Source organism: Tinamus guttatus, unplaced genomic scaffold, assembly GCF_059628265.1.
Source record: "Tinamus guttatus ecotype Peru unplaced genomic scaffold, ASM5962826v1 Tinamus_guttatus_pri_ptg000451l, whole genome shotgun sequence".
Classification (NCBI taxonomy): Eukaryota; Metazoa; Chordata; class Aves; order Tinamiformes; family Tinamidae; genus Tinamus; species Tinamus guttatus.
The window spans coordinates 2,804,101-2,818,539 of NW_028288985.1; the positions used below are offsets into that span (position 1 = coordinate 2,804,101).

The window sequence follows — 14,439 nt, forward strand, 5'->3', positions numbered from 1 at the left end:
TCTCAAGACTGAAACAATCTATATTTCAAAGTTAAAGCATTCAGTACTTCAGATTGCCGAGTGAGACTTTTGTCCTAGGGAGAAGTTAGTGTGAGTGCTTCCCCAAAAAAAGTGAACTCATTTGCTTTCATTTACAGGTTGGCAAATACAGACTTACCTCAGAAGACTAAGATGGAAAGTGAAATCATGTACTTCAAAACACACATCTCACCTGGGCTCCCTATTTTTCCTCACAAGACTAACAAACGTGTCAATCTCGGCAGCAGTGATGTGCTTCTCCAAGAGCTTGCGGTTGTTATGAAGGAGAGCCGTAATAGTGTCCTCAGCCAAGACATCATAGCCAATTTGTTTCTGCATGAAGCCAAACTGCTTGGCAATGTATTCCTTTGAAAAAAAGGGAAAGAGAAAAGTGGTGTGAGTAAATCTCCATTTTGGGCTGCTGGTAGTGATGAGGAGAAAAAAAAAAAAAGAAATCAGTAAGAAAAGTTAACAGGACACTTGTTAATATCAACATCCAAAGAAGAGAATCTTGATTAGATTGTGACCCTTCCTCTGAGAGAAATCAAATGATGACAGATAACAGCTCCCTAATTCCTGGACTGGACATCACCAGGGCATTTATTTACCCCTATCTGATATGAGTTGTTTTTAATAACTAACATCAAATGTATAAAACTTAATTCACAGGTCAACTTTCAATGGAGCTTATGTTACATATGCATGAAGAAAATCTTAGACTTCACCTGGATTCAACAGTTATCAACTCTGGTTTTCTCAAATTCCCCTCAGAACTAGTGTTAAATACATGGCATATAGTCTCAGATAGAGATGAAATGTGCTAGACAGAGAAGGATGAGCAACCCCAAATCTCCTGCTGGCTGTAGAAGCACACCGCAGCAGAGCAGGGATTAATTAATAGGATGTAACTTCATTTTTTTTGAGAGCTGGAACAATGTTAGGGCCTTTGAAAATTGCAGACATATTTCCAACCTGATTCTTCCTGTAATCCTGCTGAGAGTGTCTGAGCACTCTGTAGCACAGCCGGCAGATGTGCCTGAAGGGAGCATGACGCTGATCTCCCAGCTCCTCCAGCCGCAGCATTGGGCCATCACCGCTGTCTGTAAACGGTGCCTGCAACAGCTTGAAAATCTACGGATTTAGCAAAAGCCAAAGAAAACCCCGTGAGACACTGTCTTCCTCTGATTAAAAAGAATGTAAAAGCCTTTACATTTCTGTAAGGTATGTCAAAAAAAACAAAACAAAAAAAAACAAAAAAAACCCACCACACCCCCCACACACACACTATTGTTGCCAAGTTTGTTTCTGTGCCATGTGGTAACCCATACAGATAATGCTTTTGATCACCTTTATCCAACCCCATATTCTCTAATGCAAACTATGATTAAAGGTCACAGCCAAGAGCCCGCTGAAAGCCAGAAATTTGAGAGATCCTTTGGTTCCAGTAATTTGACCAGGATGGCTATTATTAGGTTGTCTATTCTGGGTGAGAACCATTTTTGCAGGAAGATGTTAGAGGATTTAAAAAAAAGTCTACCTGCTTTAGAATATTCTGCTCTCTCATCAGTTTTTGCCGTTCTCTGTTAGGCTTAGAAAACACTACTTCAAGTACATCTTGTCCGGAATTAGTTCCACCAGTAACAAAGTAGACCAAATCCTCCAGCAATTTGGTAACAGATCTGCAGAAAAGCCAAAAGTTGTTAATGCAAGATTATAAATTCCATCTGTTAAAAAAAAAAAAAAAAAAAAAAAAAAAAAAAAAAAAAAAAACAAACACCCAACACAATGAAAGTGTAAAGTTACACAGATTCAAAGTGACAGAAAAACATCAACTAGGCTAATCCAGATGCTGCAGAAAAGCTCATAGCCTTCACCAGAACTTAAAAACAGAAATAAGCGCTCTCTATTGCTATAGCCTTAATATTTAATAGCCAAATTGTGGTTAAGTAACCCTCACCATTTTAAGATAACTACATCTTCACAAAAATCTACTCAGCAGTTCTTTTACACTGCCAAATTATCAGATGATAATCTCTCCAAGGTCAAAGAAAGCCCATTTGCTTTGGAAGCATATGGGACCTAGCTTTGTGCAGCAGACTGCATATCCTTTTTGTGCAGCCATGTACTTTTCACATATATTGTCAGAGGATTTGCAAGGCGTCATGTGTTCAGTCTTCGCAAGATGGATTATAGATTCCCACACACATTTTGCAAAGACCTCAGGAAAGGCAAGCTATGGATTATGCCTCCAGGGTTCAGAGCAGCAGTTCTCATGCTCTCATTTCACAGAGAAACAGTGAGGATTTCACCGAACATGGCTGGAGAACCTCCAGTACAGACAACTCAACTACAAAACTATCAAAATTAGGTATTTAAGTAAGGAGGAAGCAAAATCTCTCCTCTGAAGATAATGTGCACATGCAACATTACAAGAACAGTTACTGGGCAAAGGAAATAGCATTATCTGTTCCAAATTCCTGCCTCCTTACCTTCTTTCATTCTGGGTTATTGTTCCCTTCTCCAATTTGCCAGCAATGGAACCTAAAACCTTACTTGCGTCATTTGCAAAATCCAAGTCTCGAACCTCTGCAGGAGAAACTGGTACTATAGCAAAAGCTTCTTTGTCCTCTTTCACTGGAGAGGTACCAATCTAAAATCCAAAACAATTTCATTATTAAACCAAAAGGCAGAAAACAAAGTAGCAATTCACATAGTGTTATTAAAATCAAAGAGCCATGCCCTGAAATAGCTTCACTTAGAGACCATTAATGTCAAATTCGGAGAACAGCACTTCTCTATAGGATCTTAAAAGTATTCCTGAACCAAGGAACAACATCAGATGAGACAAAAAAACATTGCCAGGAATATCAAGACAACTGCCCTACAGTGGAAATTGAGCCTAACTATTAGAGCATTACACTTTTGGGCATAATATTTTGCATGGACACTTTTCTTCACTGTTACTCTGCTTGGCATTAACAAGCTTAGTACAATGTAGGTGTCACGAGACCAGCAGTTCTACCAACAAGAGCTTCAGGAAATGACAGGAGATAACAGGTGCTACTTGTTAATAAAGCCATAGGACTTACTTTAAGCATCACAGGTTTTTCTTCCTCTTTATCAATAGGGATATTGGTACTATGAACCCAAGTGTTAGTGCAAAGGTGTCTGAGTCTGACATAAGAGTTCCTGAAAGAAAGACGAAGTTTCACCATGAGGCAGTTTCCCAAAAAGGAAATCTTAGACTTATTAAAACTCCAGGATGTTGGCAGGAACAAGAGAAAAAGAAGGAAAGAAAAAAAGATAGAAACTCCTCCACATGTTGCATATCTTAACAGGAATGAGATTACTTCCTCTTTTTACAATATATATTTATCTAAACTAGTCATCAGTTACCCTTTATAAGGAAATCAACTTAAGCGTAAGTTAGAACTATACCTGTGTTAGCACAGCTTGGATGTCACTTTACTTCCAGGGCCTGACTGGGGTCAGGCCAAGCTTGGTAACAAGAGGCTCTCAGAAAACTGTCTCCAGGCTGACAGAGCCAGAGATACTCAGACAAAGCACAGTTTGTGGAGGCAAGAAAGTTAGTGGAACTCGCTCCAATAGAACTATTTCATAAAAGGTACAGAAAAGCCAGCAGAGGGATGACATAGATGCACATGTAGACATAGGTACATCTAGATGACTATAACAAGTATTTTAAATAATTATATATTAACAAGCACTAAAAGCAAGTTAAAAGACCTTACTGAGCATTACTGGAAGTTTGAGACATTTCAACACATTTGCTGAGGTTAATCTAATTCATATTTCACAAACAACTGTTTTACACACCTACGAATATTAGATGTGAAAGGTCAAAGATAGGAACACTGCAGGAACTGGTATTACTGGCAATAGTGAACAATAAAAATATTATTTGCTTGTGTCAGAATCATACATATGACACCACCTGCATTCTAACCTTTCTGTTCTCTGTGCAGAATCAGTAACTTGTTTAGATAGAGGTACATTTTGAAGTAAAACTTTCTACTCTAAAAACTTACTCTTAGTAGTAGCAAGATTCAGTGAAAATCTGCAATATCACTAACAAGCTTAAAGTTCCAGAAATTGCACCATATTCCTGCTAGTTAATGAGAGGCCCCATCCCTGCAAAAGGATTTATGATAGTGCCCTTTGCCTTGGTGCATTTGTGACACATGAACACGGAGGTGTGCTGCAGAACTCTGCTGCTGCACAGCAGCACCTTACACTTGTCTTTTTAATGGCATCTCCTAGCCCTCACACTGCTGTGCAATACTGTAGAGCTGAGCTGTCAGCTTCCACCTGCAAGTGGGTATTTAAATCTGTAACTCCCTGCTCTCTATTTGGCACTCCCTAGGCTGGGAAGTTGGGACTAGCTGTACCAAGTGCTCCTGCTGTACCAGCATCAGAGGCTGTCGAAGAGCATGGACATGCAACTGGCATGCAATAATTTTCTCTGACAAATGCCAGCAAGGCTTTGCTCGTCATTCAGCAACAGCTCCTACATGGAGGTCCCCAAGTACTTCTAGCAATGACACCGTTCTGCAGATAGCAGCATTAGGATAAAACATTTCAGGCCACAGCTGAACAAGCATTTCAGGCCACCACGTGAGCCATCTCAGCATCGAGGAGGCATCACGCAGTCAGGGCTGCTGTGCTTGGTGGCCTGTGTATGCATGCTAGGCTCGTGTATCCGATAATCCAAAGGCTCACTGAGAGAAGTTGAGTGGAACAAGTTTACCATGCTTCTGGTGGGGCACTCAACAAGAGGAAAAGGTTGTTTCTGCTTAGTTTTCCAATCTGTAAAATGTTCTACCAAGTAACAAAACACAAACATAAAACACAAAAGCAAACCCAGGAACCACCGAGGCTGAGAGTTAGCTCTAGCAGCATGCTTGGCTATACCTGGGGACAAGGCTGTCTCCTCCCCGCAGCGTAGTTGGGTCCAACTCAAATATGGACGAGATATCGTTCCCTTCGGGCACCGACACCAGCGAGTAGGCCATCCTCTCCTGAGCGCTGTGCAAGCCCCTCCGGGAGGTGTCCTGCTCAGGGTCCAGCTGTGGAAGGAGTCGCATCACAGTCACAGCAAGCTCTGCACACCCACCCGCCTAGTGTAAAGCAAACGCACCCAGTGTTTCGGGGACATAACCCTGAGCCACTCCGAGTACTGGTAAGGACAGTTCTGCTTTAGGACACCAGAAAACCCCACAAGGAGCTGCTCTTCCAAACCTTTATTTGCCTTCTGTAGTGCTGATAACTTCTGAGCACTTCTGAATTATAAACACAATAAATGCTCAACAGCAGAGGTTGAGCCCAGCAGGTTGTGCCAGAAAGGACTCAACACTCCCTGGCCACTCAGCTCACTGTGCACTGGGAATTTGACTAGCTTCAGATGATCCACATGTACTGAAATCCCCATCCTACAACTGCTGCCTTTAGAAATATATTTAATGCATTACTTTGTCAGGGTGGTAACTGCAATTTAGTGAGTTGCAAATATAAATACCAGTAACAGCCCTTCCAGGCAAGATTGTTGGTACATAAACTTCAGCAATAAAAATGGGACTCGCACTCATCCATCACAGACAACAGGAGCAAGGGCTGCTCAAGGAGTCGTCTGTCTCGCTGCTTATGCTTCAGCTCATGATGCACTCAAAAACATGGATATGCCACAAAGGACACTGCAACAAAGTCCACGTTTCTTGGGTGCCTGGAAATTACCAGCCTCTTATCGAAGTAAAGATACTAACATTACCTGTGTGATTAAAACCTTGCATTTTCAGACGAAAGGACACGTGACAACAAAAATAAGCTGGGAAGAAAGAACCACAACTTCCTCCAAAACCTTTCCCAGGAAATACTACCAGCTAACACTAGTCAATAAAACAAAGCTGCTAATGAGTCAGCTGTCCATGTATAAGCACTGAAAATCTAGAGACAGTTTTTGAAATGATCAAGCAACCAATTTATTTGCTTTCTGGTGATCTTGACACTGGTCAGAGTAGGCATCCAAAAGACCTACTGAGGAGCCAGCACTTAAAATACCTGACTTTCTAAGGAACATATAGGAAAGCTCCATAGTTACTTGTGCCTCAGGGTACTCTGCACTTAGCACATTTGCAGTCAGTGAACTTGGCTGCAAAGCAATGACATTTAAAGTCTTTGCCTTTGCACACTGGAATAGAAAGTTTGCTATATGGAACAGAAATACACATTGGGAATGTGCCTCCAAAAGCAGTAGCTATACACTCAGAGGAATCCATCTGGAGGCTTCAAACTAGGAGAAACTCACTCACTGGGAATGAGTTCTCACCTCAGCTGCCTCCTCCATCTCTGCTGTACAGCAGCTGCCCTACGCTCACCCTTTGCAATACCTGGGGCAGCCTTTGCAACTCCTTTGGCACATGAGCAGATTAATTAGTCAATTACAGAAATTGAAGGAAAGCTGGAAATGAGCAGTAAATCAGGAAATTGGAAGTGAGGCAATTTAGGAAGAACTAAGACTTGAACCATCACAACACTTACATTTGATAGAAGCTGTCCCCTGCAAGGGAGAAAGGCTGCTAGCTACTATGGTCCATGTCCACTTAGGCTCACTCCTGTCCTGCCCACTAAGGCATTAGGAAAAACAACAACAGAACAGGGAGCTGTGCAAATATAGTCGCTGTCTCACACAGCTCCCATTTGACTCAAGTTATTGCAGCAAAGCAAGAATAAGCAGCCCACACCATCTCGACACTATTCCAACTCTGCAGTAACTTTATGCAAGAAATGAATAATGTGTATCTGCTGCTGCTCCTCGCGGTCTAGCTTTGCCACCTAGTGGTAAGGAGATGGAGGAGAAAAAAAATGAGCACAAGTGCAAGGCCAGGGCATTTCATTGGTACTGCACTTATTAAAAGTGGACACTGGCATCAAAGTGGTAGGAGTGCTATTCATTTAGAAGAAACTTTCACATAGATTAACTTTCAGAAATAAAAATACAACAGTACTGGATTTATTTTCTCCCTGGAACAATTGCTTCCAAGATTTTTGTTCACATTACTTCTCTTTTTCCACTAAATTTCCTAGAGGCAAGCTGTCGAAAGATCAGTGTTTGCTGCAAAATATACTGAAAAATTCTCTAGTCCAAGAAATCAGCATAATAGTTAACCATCTGAGGACAAGAGTTAGCTTTTTAATTGGTTGGCTCTCTGACAAACCCTTTTAAGGGGAAAATTCCTCCCTATTGGATTTTCAAGCATTACAACCTGGTCAACTCCTCTTTAAGAAGTGGATAAGTAGTTCTTTCCCATTTCCAAACAGGGCAAATGTTCTGTAATACAGATTAACAACCAAGAAATACAGGCTTTTGTATAAACCTATGATCTAATCCAACTAAAAAATTTAATCCACAATGGAAAGTGCTGTTCCAATTCTACCTGCTATCAGCCCCTGAAGCAATGCTGTTTCCCCCTGACGTCAATGAGAAGCCCCCATTAGCAAGAAGCAGCAGCAGCATGCTCAACATTTACTGAGGAGGACGCACACTTGCTCTCATAGGATAACCAAAAGAATGGCATTAAAATCATTCTTGCCCTGCCATTCTTGTCCTTTAGCCCTTTAATCACGGCTTTCCTGCGACAGGTTACAATGAGAGAAGAAATTCATGTATTAAATAGGGAGGTCAGATGACTGACTGGCACAGCACTACATGAACACTTGCCATGTGGGGTCATCTTGAGCAACTTGCTTTTTAGACCTATGGAAAGAGGATGCTTCAAGGGAGCAAAGGTTTATGAAACAAGGAGACAGAACAAGAGATAATACAAAGAGCAGGGGTGGAGGTCCAAATAACATTTAATATTTGTTCAAAGTGCATTGCTCTTCACTAATACCTACTCCAGAGTTCAATAGCCACTCTTTTTAGAAAGGCCGTAAGCCTTCAGATTTTATTTTTTATTTTTTATTTTCATAAGCAAAATAGCCTGGCCCATCTATGCACTGGCCAAATAAATACTAGGGCCTGGGTCAAGCCCTCCTCAATCAGGGGCAAGATCATACTCTTGCCTATACTTACTGAGGATTGACACTCCTGGTCATCTTCCTCATAGTCAGGGTTTACCTGATGAAACAGAATCACAGGCATGTCAAAACTCTGAGAGACCTGGAAGTGGGAAACACCCTCAGCAAGATCTAAATTTATGCTGTAAGAGAGGCAATCTTTTCTACTGCTACAGAACTACCAGACATGCAAAACTAGCATCTATGCAAAAGGATTCATTTCGACTTGGGCAACTCTCTGTTCAGGAATTAAACAATTAAGTTATCTGCAAACATGCAGAGAGTTAACTAATTGGTTAGAATTAACTAATTGAGAATAACCCCTAGGATGGTGAGTTATGAAGTTTATGGTACTTTAATTCCAAACAGAATTTCAAACTAGCTCTAAAAATTGGTATGATTTGTCAAAAATCTCTTAGTAACCATGGATCAACCAAGCAATCTCCTCTGCTACATTTTTTTGTGATGTAAGACTTTTTTTGCTTTAGCCAATTAGTGAACCCAAGATTTACTGAAAAAACCCTATAATGGATCACTACCAAAAAGAATTTCTGTGTGCATGTGACAAAGTACCAGTGGTTCACAATCTGCAAATAAGAGTATAAAATGGGATGTTTACTCTGGGCTTTTCCACTGAAGCTCTCAAATCAAGAGCATGAGTCAAGACAGCTACTGTACCCTGCTATGCTCTCTGATATCCAGGGCAACTTTTACTTAAACAGATTTGTGTGTTATGTTGTTACATCTCTCAATAAAACAAAAGCAGTTTTAACAAATATTTACAAGTGTTAAGCAGTAAAACTCAAAGATATAACCTTCAACTTATGAGTCTTTTCTAATTTTGATAATATGTCTGAAATTTTGGAGATGGGCAGGGGAAAGAAACTCCACTGAGGAGAGAGAACCAGTCTTGATGGCTTTGCACTTAGACAGCTAAGCATTATTGACAGTTCTTATAGGCTAATCTGAACCTTAGCTGCATTTCCGTTTTATTCAGCTCTGCAATTCCATTTAGAAATCATTGATTTGAGAGAAACTAATAGCAGTTAAATTCATTTCCCCCAAAAGGCTCTCAGCCATTTGCAATTTATTCATCTATTAATAAATCCATCTTGATTTCTACTGCCCACATGACAAGATGCTATTTATGGTTTATTCTTTGCAAGAGAAGAGTTACTGTCTCTAGAATTCATATAAGTGCAACAAGCTCAATCCTATTCCTGTATTGCAGTATTCTTGTATGCTCTTTTTGATTCTTTTTTTCTAGCCATCTACTTTTGCATTAAAACTAAGGGCCCAAATACCTCTCTTCCCTTCACTTGTTTCTATTTAAATTGGGAAATTAGAAATTTTCAGAAAATATGAAGGAAAGAAAATACTGTGGAAGGAAAGGCAGAGTTCATAAGCAAACCTCCAACACCTACCTCTGCTGCTAAGTAGTGTCCAGTAGCAAGATGCTTGAACCTAAAAAGGCTGTTCCAGTACCCTGCACCACCACGACAAGGGTCATGCTGAACCACCTGCAAGGACAAAGACAGATTTTCACTACACACCAGTGACCTTTTCAAACACTGTTGTTTCATCAACATTTAGGAAGAAACAGAAGAATTGCAAAAACAACCCCCTCTCCCAACTCCTTCCATGTGTGATTTAAGAACTTGGACATAGGAGTAGGAAGAGAAGCAAAGATGCTTCAGAAGTGTATGTGTTACTAGGTCTTGAAAAAGGAAGTGAGCAAAAAAAAAAGGGGGGGGGGAGTCTTCCTAATGATGCATCAGATCAAACTGATCTGCAAACTAGATGCTTCTGAACAGACAATATAAGAAATATCCATCCACCATTACAACACCAGTTATAGTTCTCCCAGATGGGTCAAATGGCAAGCATTTAAAGTTTATAGCTATATAAAATTCTGTTTTAGCCTAATACCATCAATTTTGTGGGAGAAGGTATATTTTAAACTGTGTATCATAGCCCGTGTGTTAGTCATTTTACTTAAAAGCCAAGTAAAGAAAATCCAGTCCAGGTGAACAAGGCACAAAGCAGCCAGGAGGTATAATCTATCAGATGAGAGATGAGAATATGCATATTGGCAATATTCAACATCAAAAAGTGTTGTCAGTACACACAGCAGCTGAAGATATGAGTTAGTTTGGGGTTTTAGTGACTGCTAAGAAAATTATTCCATAGGCACTTCTCTGTTCCCTTCTTAGTTGTCAATAGCCGGTATTTGAGAGTGATCTGCTGTGGCATTAGAAATCAGAACTCTTTTTTTGCAAAAGGAAAACTGAATGTGCAGTAAGTAAACGAATTCTAAGATTGAACTTCAAATGCCAGCAGGGCTTGTACTTAAAGAAATCCAAGTGTAGAATGTTCAACCAGAAGCAGCAATCGTTATGACAGAGCCACCCCCAGCCTTGGTTACAGTTCCTACCTCCACTTCCCACAGAGCTTTTGAACTCGTCGCAGAAGTGGCTGACTGCCTCCCTGTAGTCCTCAGGAAGACGTGCTGCTTCTTCCTGTGCTCGTCACAGGTCAGAAACTTCTCCTGCTCCGCATGGAACAGCCTCACCACATCCCCCTGCCAAAGCCCAGACAGTATGATCAGCACAGACACCAGGCATCAAGCATGAGCTAGCCAAGTTTTGACTCTTACCCCTTTGAGAATGTCATCTTTATTGTCACTCCATTTCATGAACAGGACTATTTTCCAGCTTGTATTGCAATTCACAGAGTTGACCTAAAAGAACTAAAACTATCAGTCATGCTGGAAACATGCACACTGCCTGTTTAGTAATTACTACTTTTACTTTTTACACATTTTTGAAGCAAGTACTATAGCCCCTGTTGTATCACTCAAAAAAAAAAAAAAAAAAAAAAGGAAGTCATTCCCACACTCAGTCCTCAAAAAGTAACAGCACAGAGTTGACTTCTTAGAAAGCAACTTGCTACACAACATCGTACCATGACTATGGGATCTGAAAGGTGTTATTTTTATGCAAGCAACAGAAGAGCTCAAACTCAATTTTTTGCCTAGGGCCCAACAAGGAGGAGAAAATCCCAGTAGCTTTAAGGTGCTGCATAACCTGATAAGCATTGCAAAGCAATGCCACAGGTACCCATCAGTTTAGTAACCAAGAACTTCATGTTCATGAAGCACAAGTCCCAGTAGCTCAGCTGAAATACAGTTGTTGTGAGCTCCTGCACTACCAGTTCTGTCGTTCCACCCTCACCTCGTTGCATCCCGGGTTATCGACAAGCTGATGGCTACTGGCATGGAGAGGCTGGCCCGCGTTGACAGGATTCAGGACGACTTTGTCTCCAATGACCACCTGCAGATAAGCAACTGTCAGACACAAACTTGCAACTAGGGAAGGCTTTATTTATTAATGGGAATAAGAGGAGGAAATCATCATCTTGCAGATTGGAGGGATATCAGTCTGAGTGAAAAAAGGAATTCTGGTGCTCCCAGAATTCAGTTTACTGTATTCAAGCCTTCAGGTAGGAGAAGAAAAAGAGGCTCCAAGAGAACCAGAGGCTCAGAGAAGGAACACAGCCTGCAGTTTAAGTAACTCCTCTGTTACTTTCCGTGCTGTTGTTTCATTGGTTACCATTTAACAAATAATTCCCAAAGCAAAAGGTCAGCCAAAAGGCGGGGGGGAAGTTTTCTCTATTAACAGGAATTGCTTTGTGACAAAGCATTTGGAAGTCAATGGGATATCATATTATCAATACAATAATATGACAGTGACCACAAAACTGTATTAGCCTATGCTTTGGTGCTGCCTATCCTGTGTATGGAAAAGAAACATTTGCTCCAAAAATCTACGGAGCCAGTCTATTCTATAATAAGGTCCTCTGTGTTTAGGTGCCAGACATATGCCTGGGCAATACCACAGAGCCTACTGAATTTCATGACCTCTACTGATTTTAGGCAGATAAGTCTACCCAGGTGCCTCAGATGAAGAGATTACACTGGCAATATATTCACTTCAGAATGAATTACTTCTCAGAGTTACCACAAACAGGACCATTTCATCTCATTGTTACCTCGCTCCTCAAATACAAAATCATGATGGATTTTGATTCAAAATTTACCACACTGAAAATCAAGATGCTATTTGTTCTAAATCCACTGAAGCGACTCAGTATTTCCTACCATCTTGAAGCAGAAGGAATTCCAAAAGGCTACTGTAGTTAGATCCCTTATTCCTTCCGATGTTAAACCACTCTGTTTCCAAAATACTGGTTACCATAGCGATGTTCCTCCTCCTCATTACAGCATAGAGAAAAGGAGGTTGCTGCAACATTACAAACTGAAAAAAATATATATCTGTGCATTTCATTAATTGCAAGCAAGAGCTCCCAAAACAAGCTTTGCCAAGGCTTGCACAGAACAGGGCAGGAAGATGATAGCTCTTCTTAGCACTTACACTGTCTCCAATGGAGCGCAGCTTGTAGAAAGGCTGTATGTAGAACCAGGAACCTTCATTCCCAGCTTCATCCAAGGTCACTCTCATGGCATTCTTCTCTAGTAGAGCTGGAAGCCTCTTATTTACTGTTAAGTATTTGTTACTTTTTAAATGAAGCAGCTAGAATAAGAATTAGAGTTCAGTTCTAAGAATGCTGATATTTCTTCCCCTCAACAGATAGCGAGTACACAAAAAATATAACAATATGCAGAAATTTAGATAAAAATTAAATTACATTAAATGAACATTATGATGAATTCAGGCACAATTCCACTTAGAAATCTTTCAGTATACATAGAAGTTTTATGGCATACAAAAGATGCTCACCTGACAAACCCATCCCTTTTCCAGACACATACAAAAACCTGTGTCACTTTAAAAACAGATTACTCAAATATGTTGAAAATTACAAAAGTTGTACAATATTACGAATTCAGTTGTCTTCTCTAGTTGGGAGGGGAGCAGTGAGATGTAGGGCTGCCCTTCAGCTGCTTCACTTTTCTAATTTGCTTGACAGGAATCCCTCCTGTTTTTTGGAAGACTCCCAAAAAAACCCTGTTCTTAAACCCTCCACTGTAAAACATCTTGCACAAATTGCACCTTACATGTGCATGCTGATTGCAAGCACGAAGTCATATGCTAGTTAATAACCAGTTCAATTCAAACCAAGCTGTTGGATTTCCAGTAAATTCTGCAAACAGATATCCTCACACAGATAGTAGCTTTTTAATGCCTTTGGACTACTGAGAGGATGGATGATTACTCATAGCACACTTCTACCACAGGGAAAATATGGGAAACTCTGGCACTTCTCTTAGCCTTGGTGCCTGTTGTCGTATCAATAGAGAATGGATACTACCATCTTTCTTTCTTCATATAATTAAAAGTGGATGTCCTACCTCACACATGCAGGGCAATTGTGCAGTAATTTAAAGCTCAAGATGCTCAATAATATCCCTAAAGGTACTCTGTGGAGGCAAGTGAGTTGAGGGTGAACTAGCACCCACTGCAGATATTTCCCTTTTATTGAAGACATGTTTTTCTTTCATTGTGCAGCTATTGTACTTGTCATTTTTCTTGGACTTGATGTGTGATTTCAGTTTCTTTTCATTCCCTGGGACCTAGCAAATTCTTTGCTTACATGGACTTACTTCAATAGTTTGATTTTCCTGCTTTTGCCAGTTTGCTATTGGTATCTGAAAATCTGACCATCTGAAATAACATTTGGAACTACGATGTTCTGTACGTGGCACCTTGCCAAGTGCAAGAAAGGCACAGAAGAGAAATATTCCTTAAAAAAGCAACCACATGGTGACCTTAAAGAGCACCACTCACCCAGAATAAAAAAAATAAAATAAAAAAATAAAAAACCCCACTTTCCTCAATGTCTTCACACAGCTCATGACCATAAACACATTTCTTGACAGAATCACACTCCAGGACACTGCCAAACCATGCAAAGCTACATGCACTCAACTGAATTTCACAACTTCAAAATCAAATTGAACAAGGGATTTTGCTCAAAATCCTACAGAGCTTCCCAAGATGCCCAGAACCTACCTGGATGACGTTGCCATACTGGATAACTGTTCCTAGCAGCTTTCTGTTCTCAGTTTCATTCTGTTTTTTTTCCAAGTCTGCTGCATGCTGAAATCAGAGAGCAATTCAGTCACCAGCTGTTTTATCAACAGCATAGTCAAGCATCCAAGGCTCCGTAACACTATTTCACAAAACTGAAAAAAGGTGAAAATTTGAAGCTGTGTATCCATTTTGCTTCCTGAGCTTTTCAGAAAAATAGTGTGTACCATTAGAAGATCCTACAGACAAAGTAGCTACAAAGAACCCAGGTTCTGACTTGAATTTGACAATTTTTTGA

General features: G+C 40.4%; 1 protein-coding gene across 1 annotated transcript in view; it reads right to left on the minus strand.

The window, feature by feature from the left end:
- ITPR1 (inositol 1,4,5-trisphosphate receptor type 1) overlaps positions 1-14,439 on the minus strand; it is a 153,097-nt gene that overhangs the window by 92,089 nt on the left and 46,569 nt on the right. Inside the window, exons 5-17 of the mRNA XM_088532057.1 lie at positions 14,124-14,210; positions 12,525-12,683; positions 11,325-11,423; positions 10,748-10,831; positions 10,526-10,672; positions 9,516-9,611; positions 8,108-8,152; positions 4,951-5,105; positions 3,108-3,207; positions 2,508-2,668; positions 1,556-1,697; positions 991-1,149; positions 212-384 (exon numbers count right to left, since the gene is read on the minus strand). Of these exons, the coding sequence (XP_088388183.1) occupies positions 212-384; positions 991-1,149; positions 1,556-1,697; positions 2,508-2,668; positions 3,108-3,207; positions 4,951-5,105; positions 8,108-8,152; positions 9,516-9,611; positions 10,526-10,672; positions 10,748-10,831; positions 11,325-11,423; positions 12,525-12,683; positions 14,124-14,210 (1,607 nt within the window). The remainder of the gene's footprint in view (positions 1-211; positions 385-990; positions 1,150-1,555; positions 1,698-2,507; positions 2,669-3,107; positions 3,208-4,950; positions 5,106-8,107; positions 8,153-9,515; positions 9,612-10,525; positions 10,673-10,747; positions 10,832-11,324; positions 11,424-12,524; positions 12,684-14,123; positions 14,211-14,439) is intronic.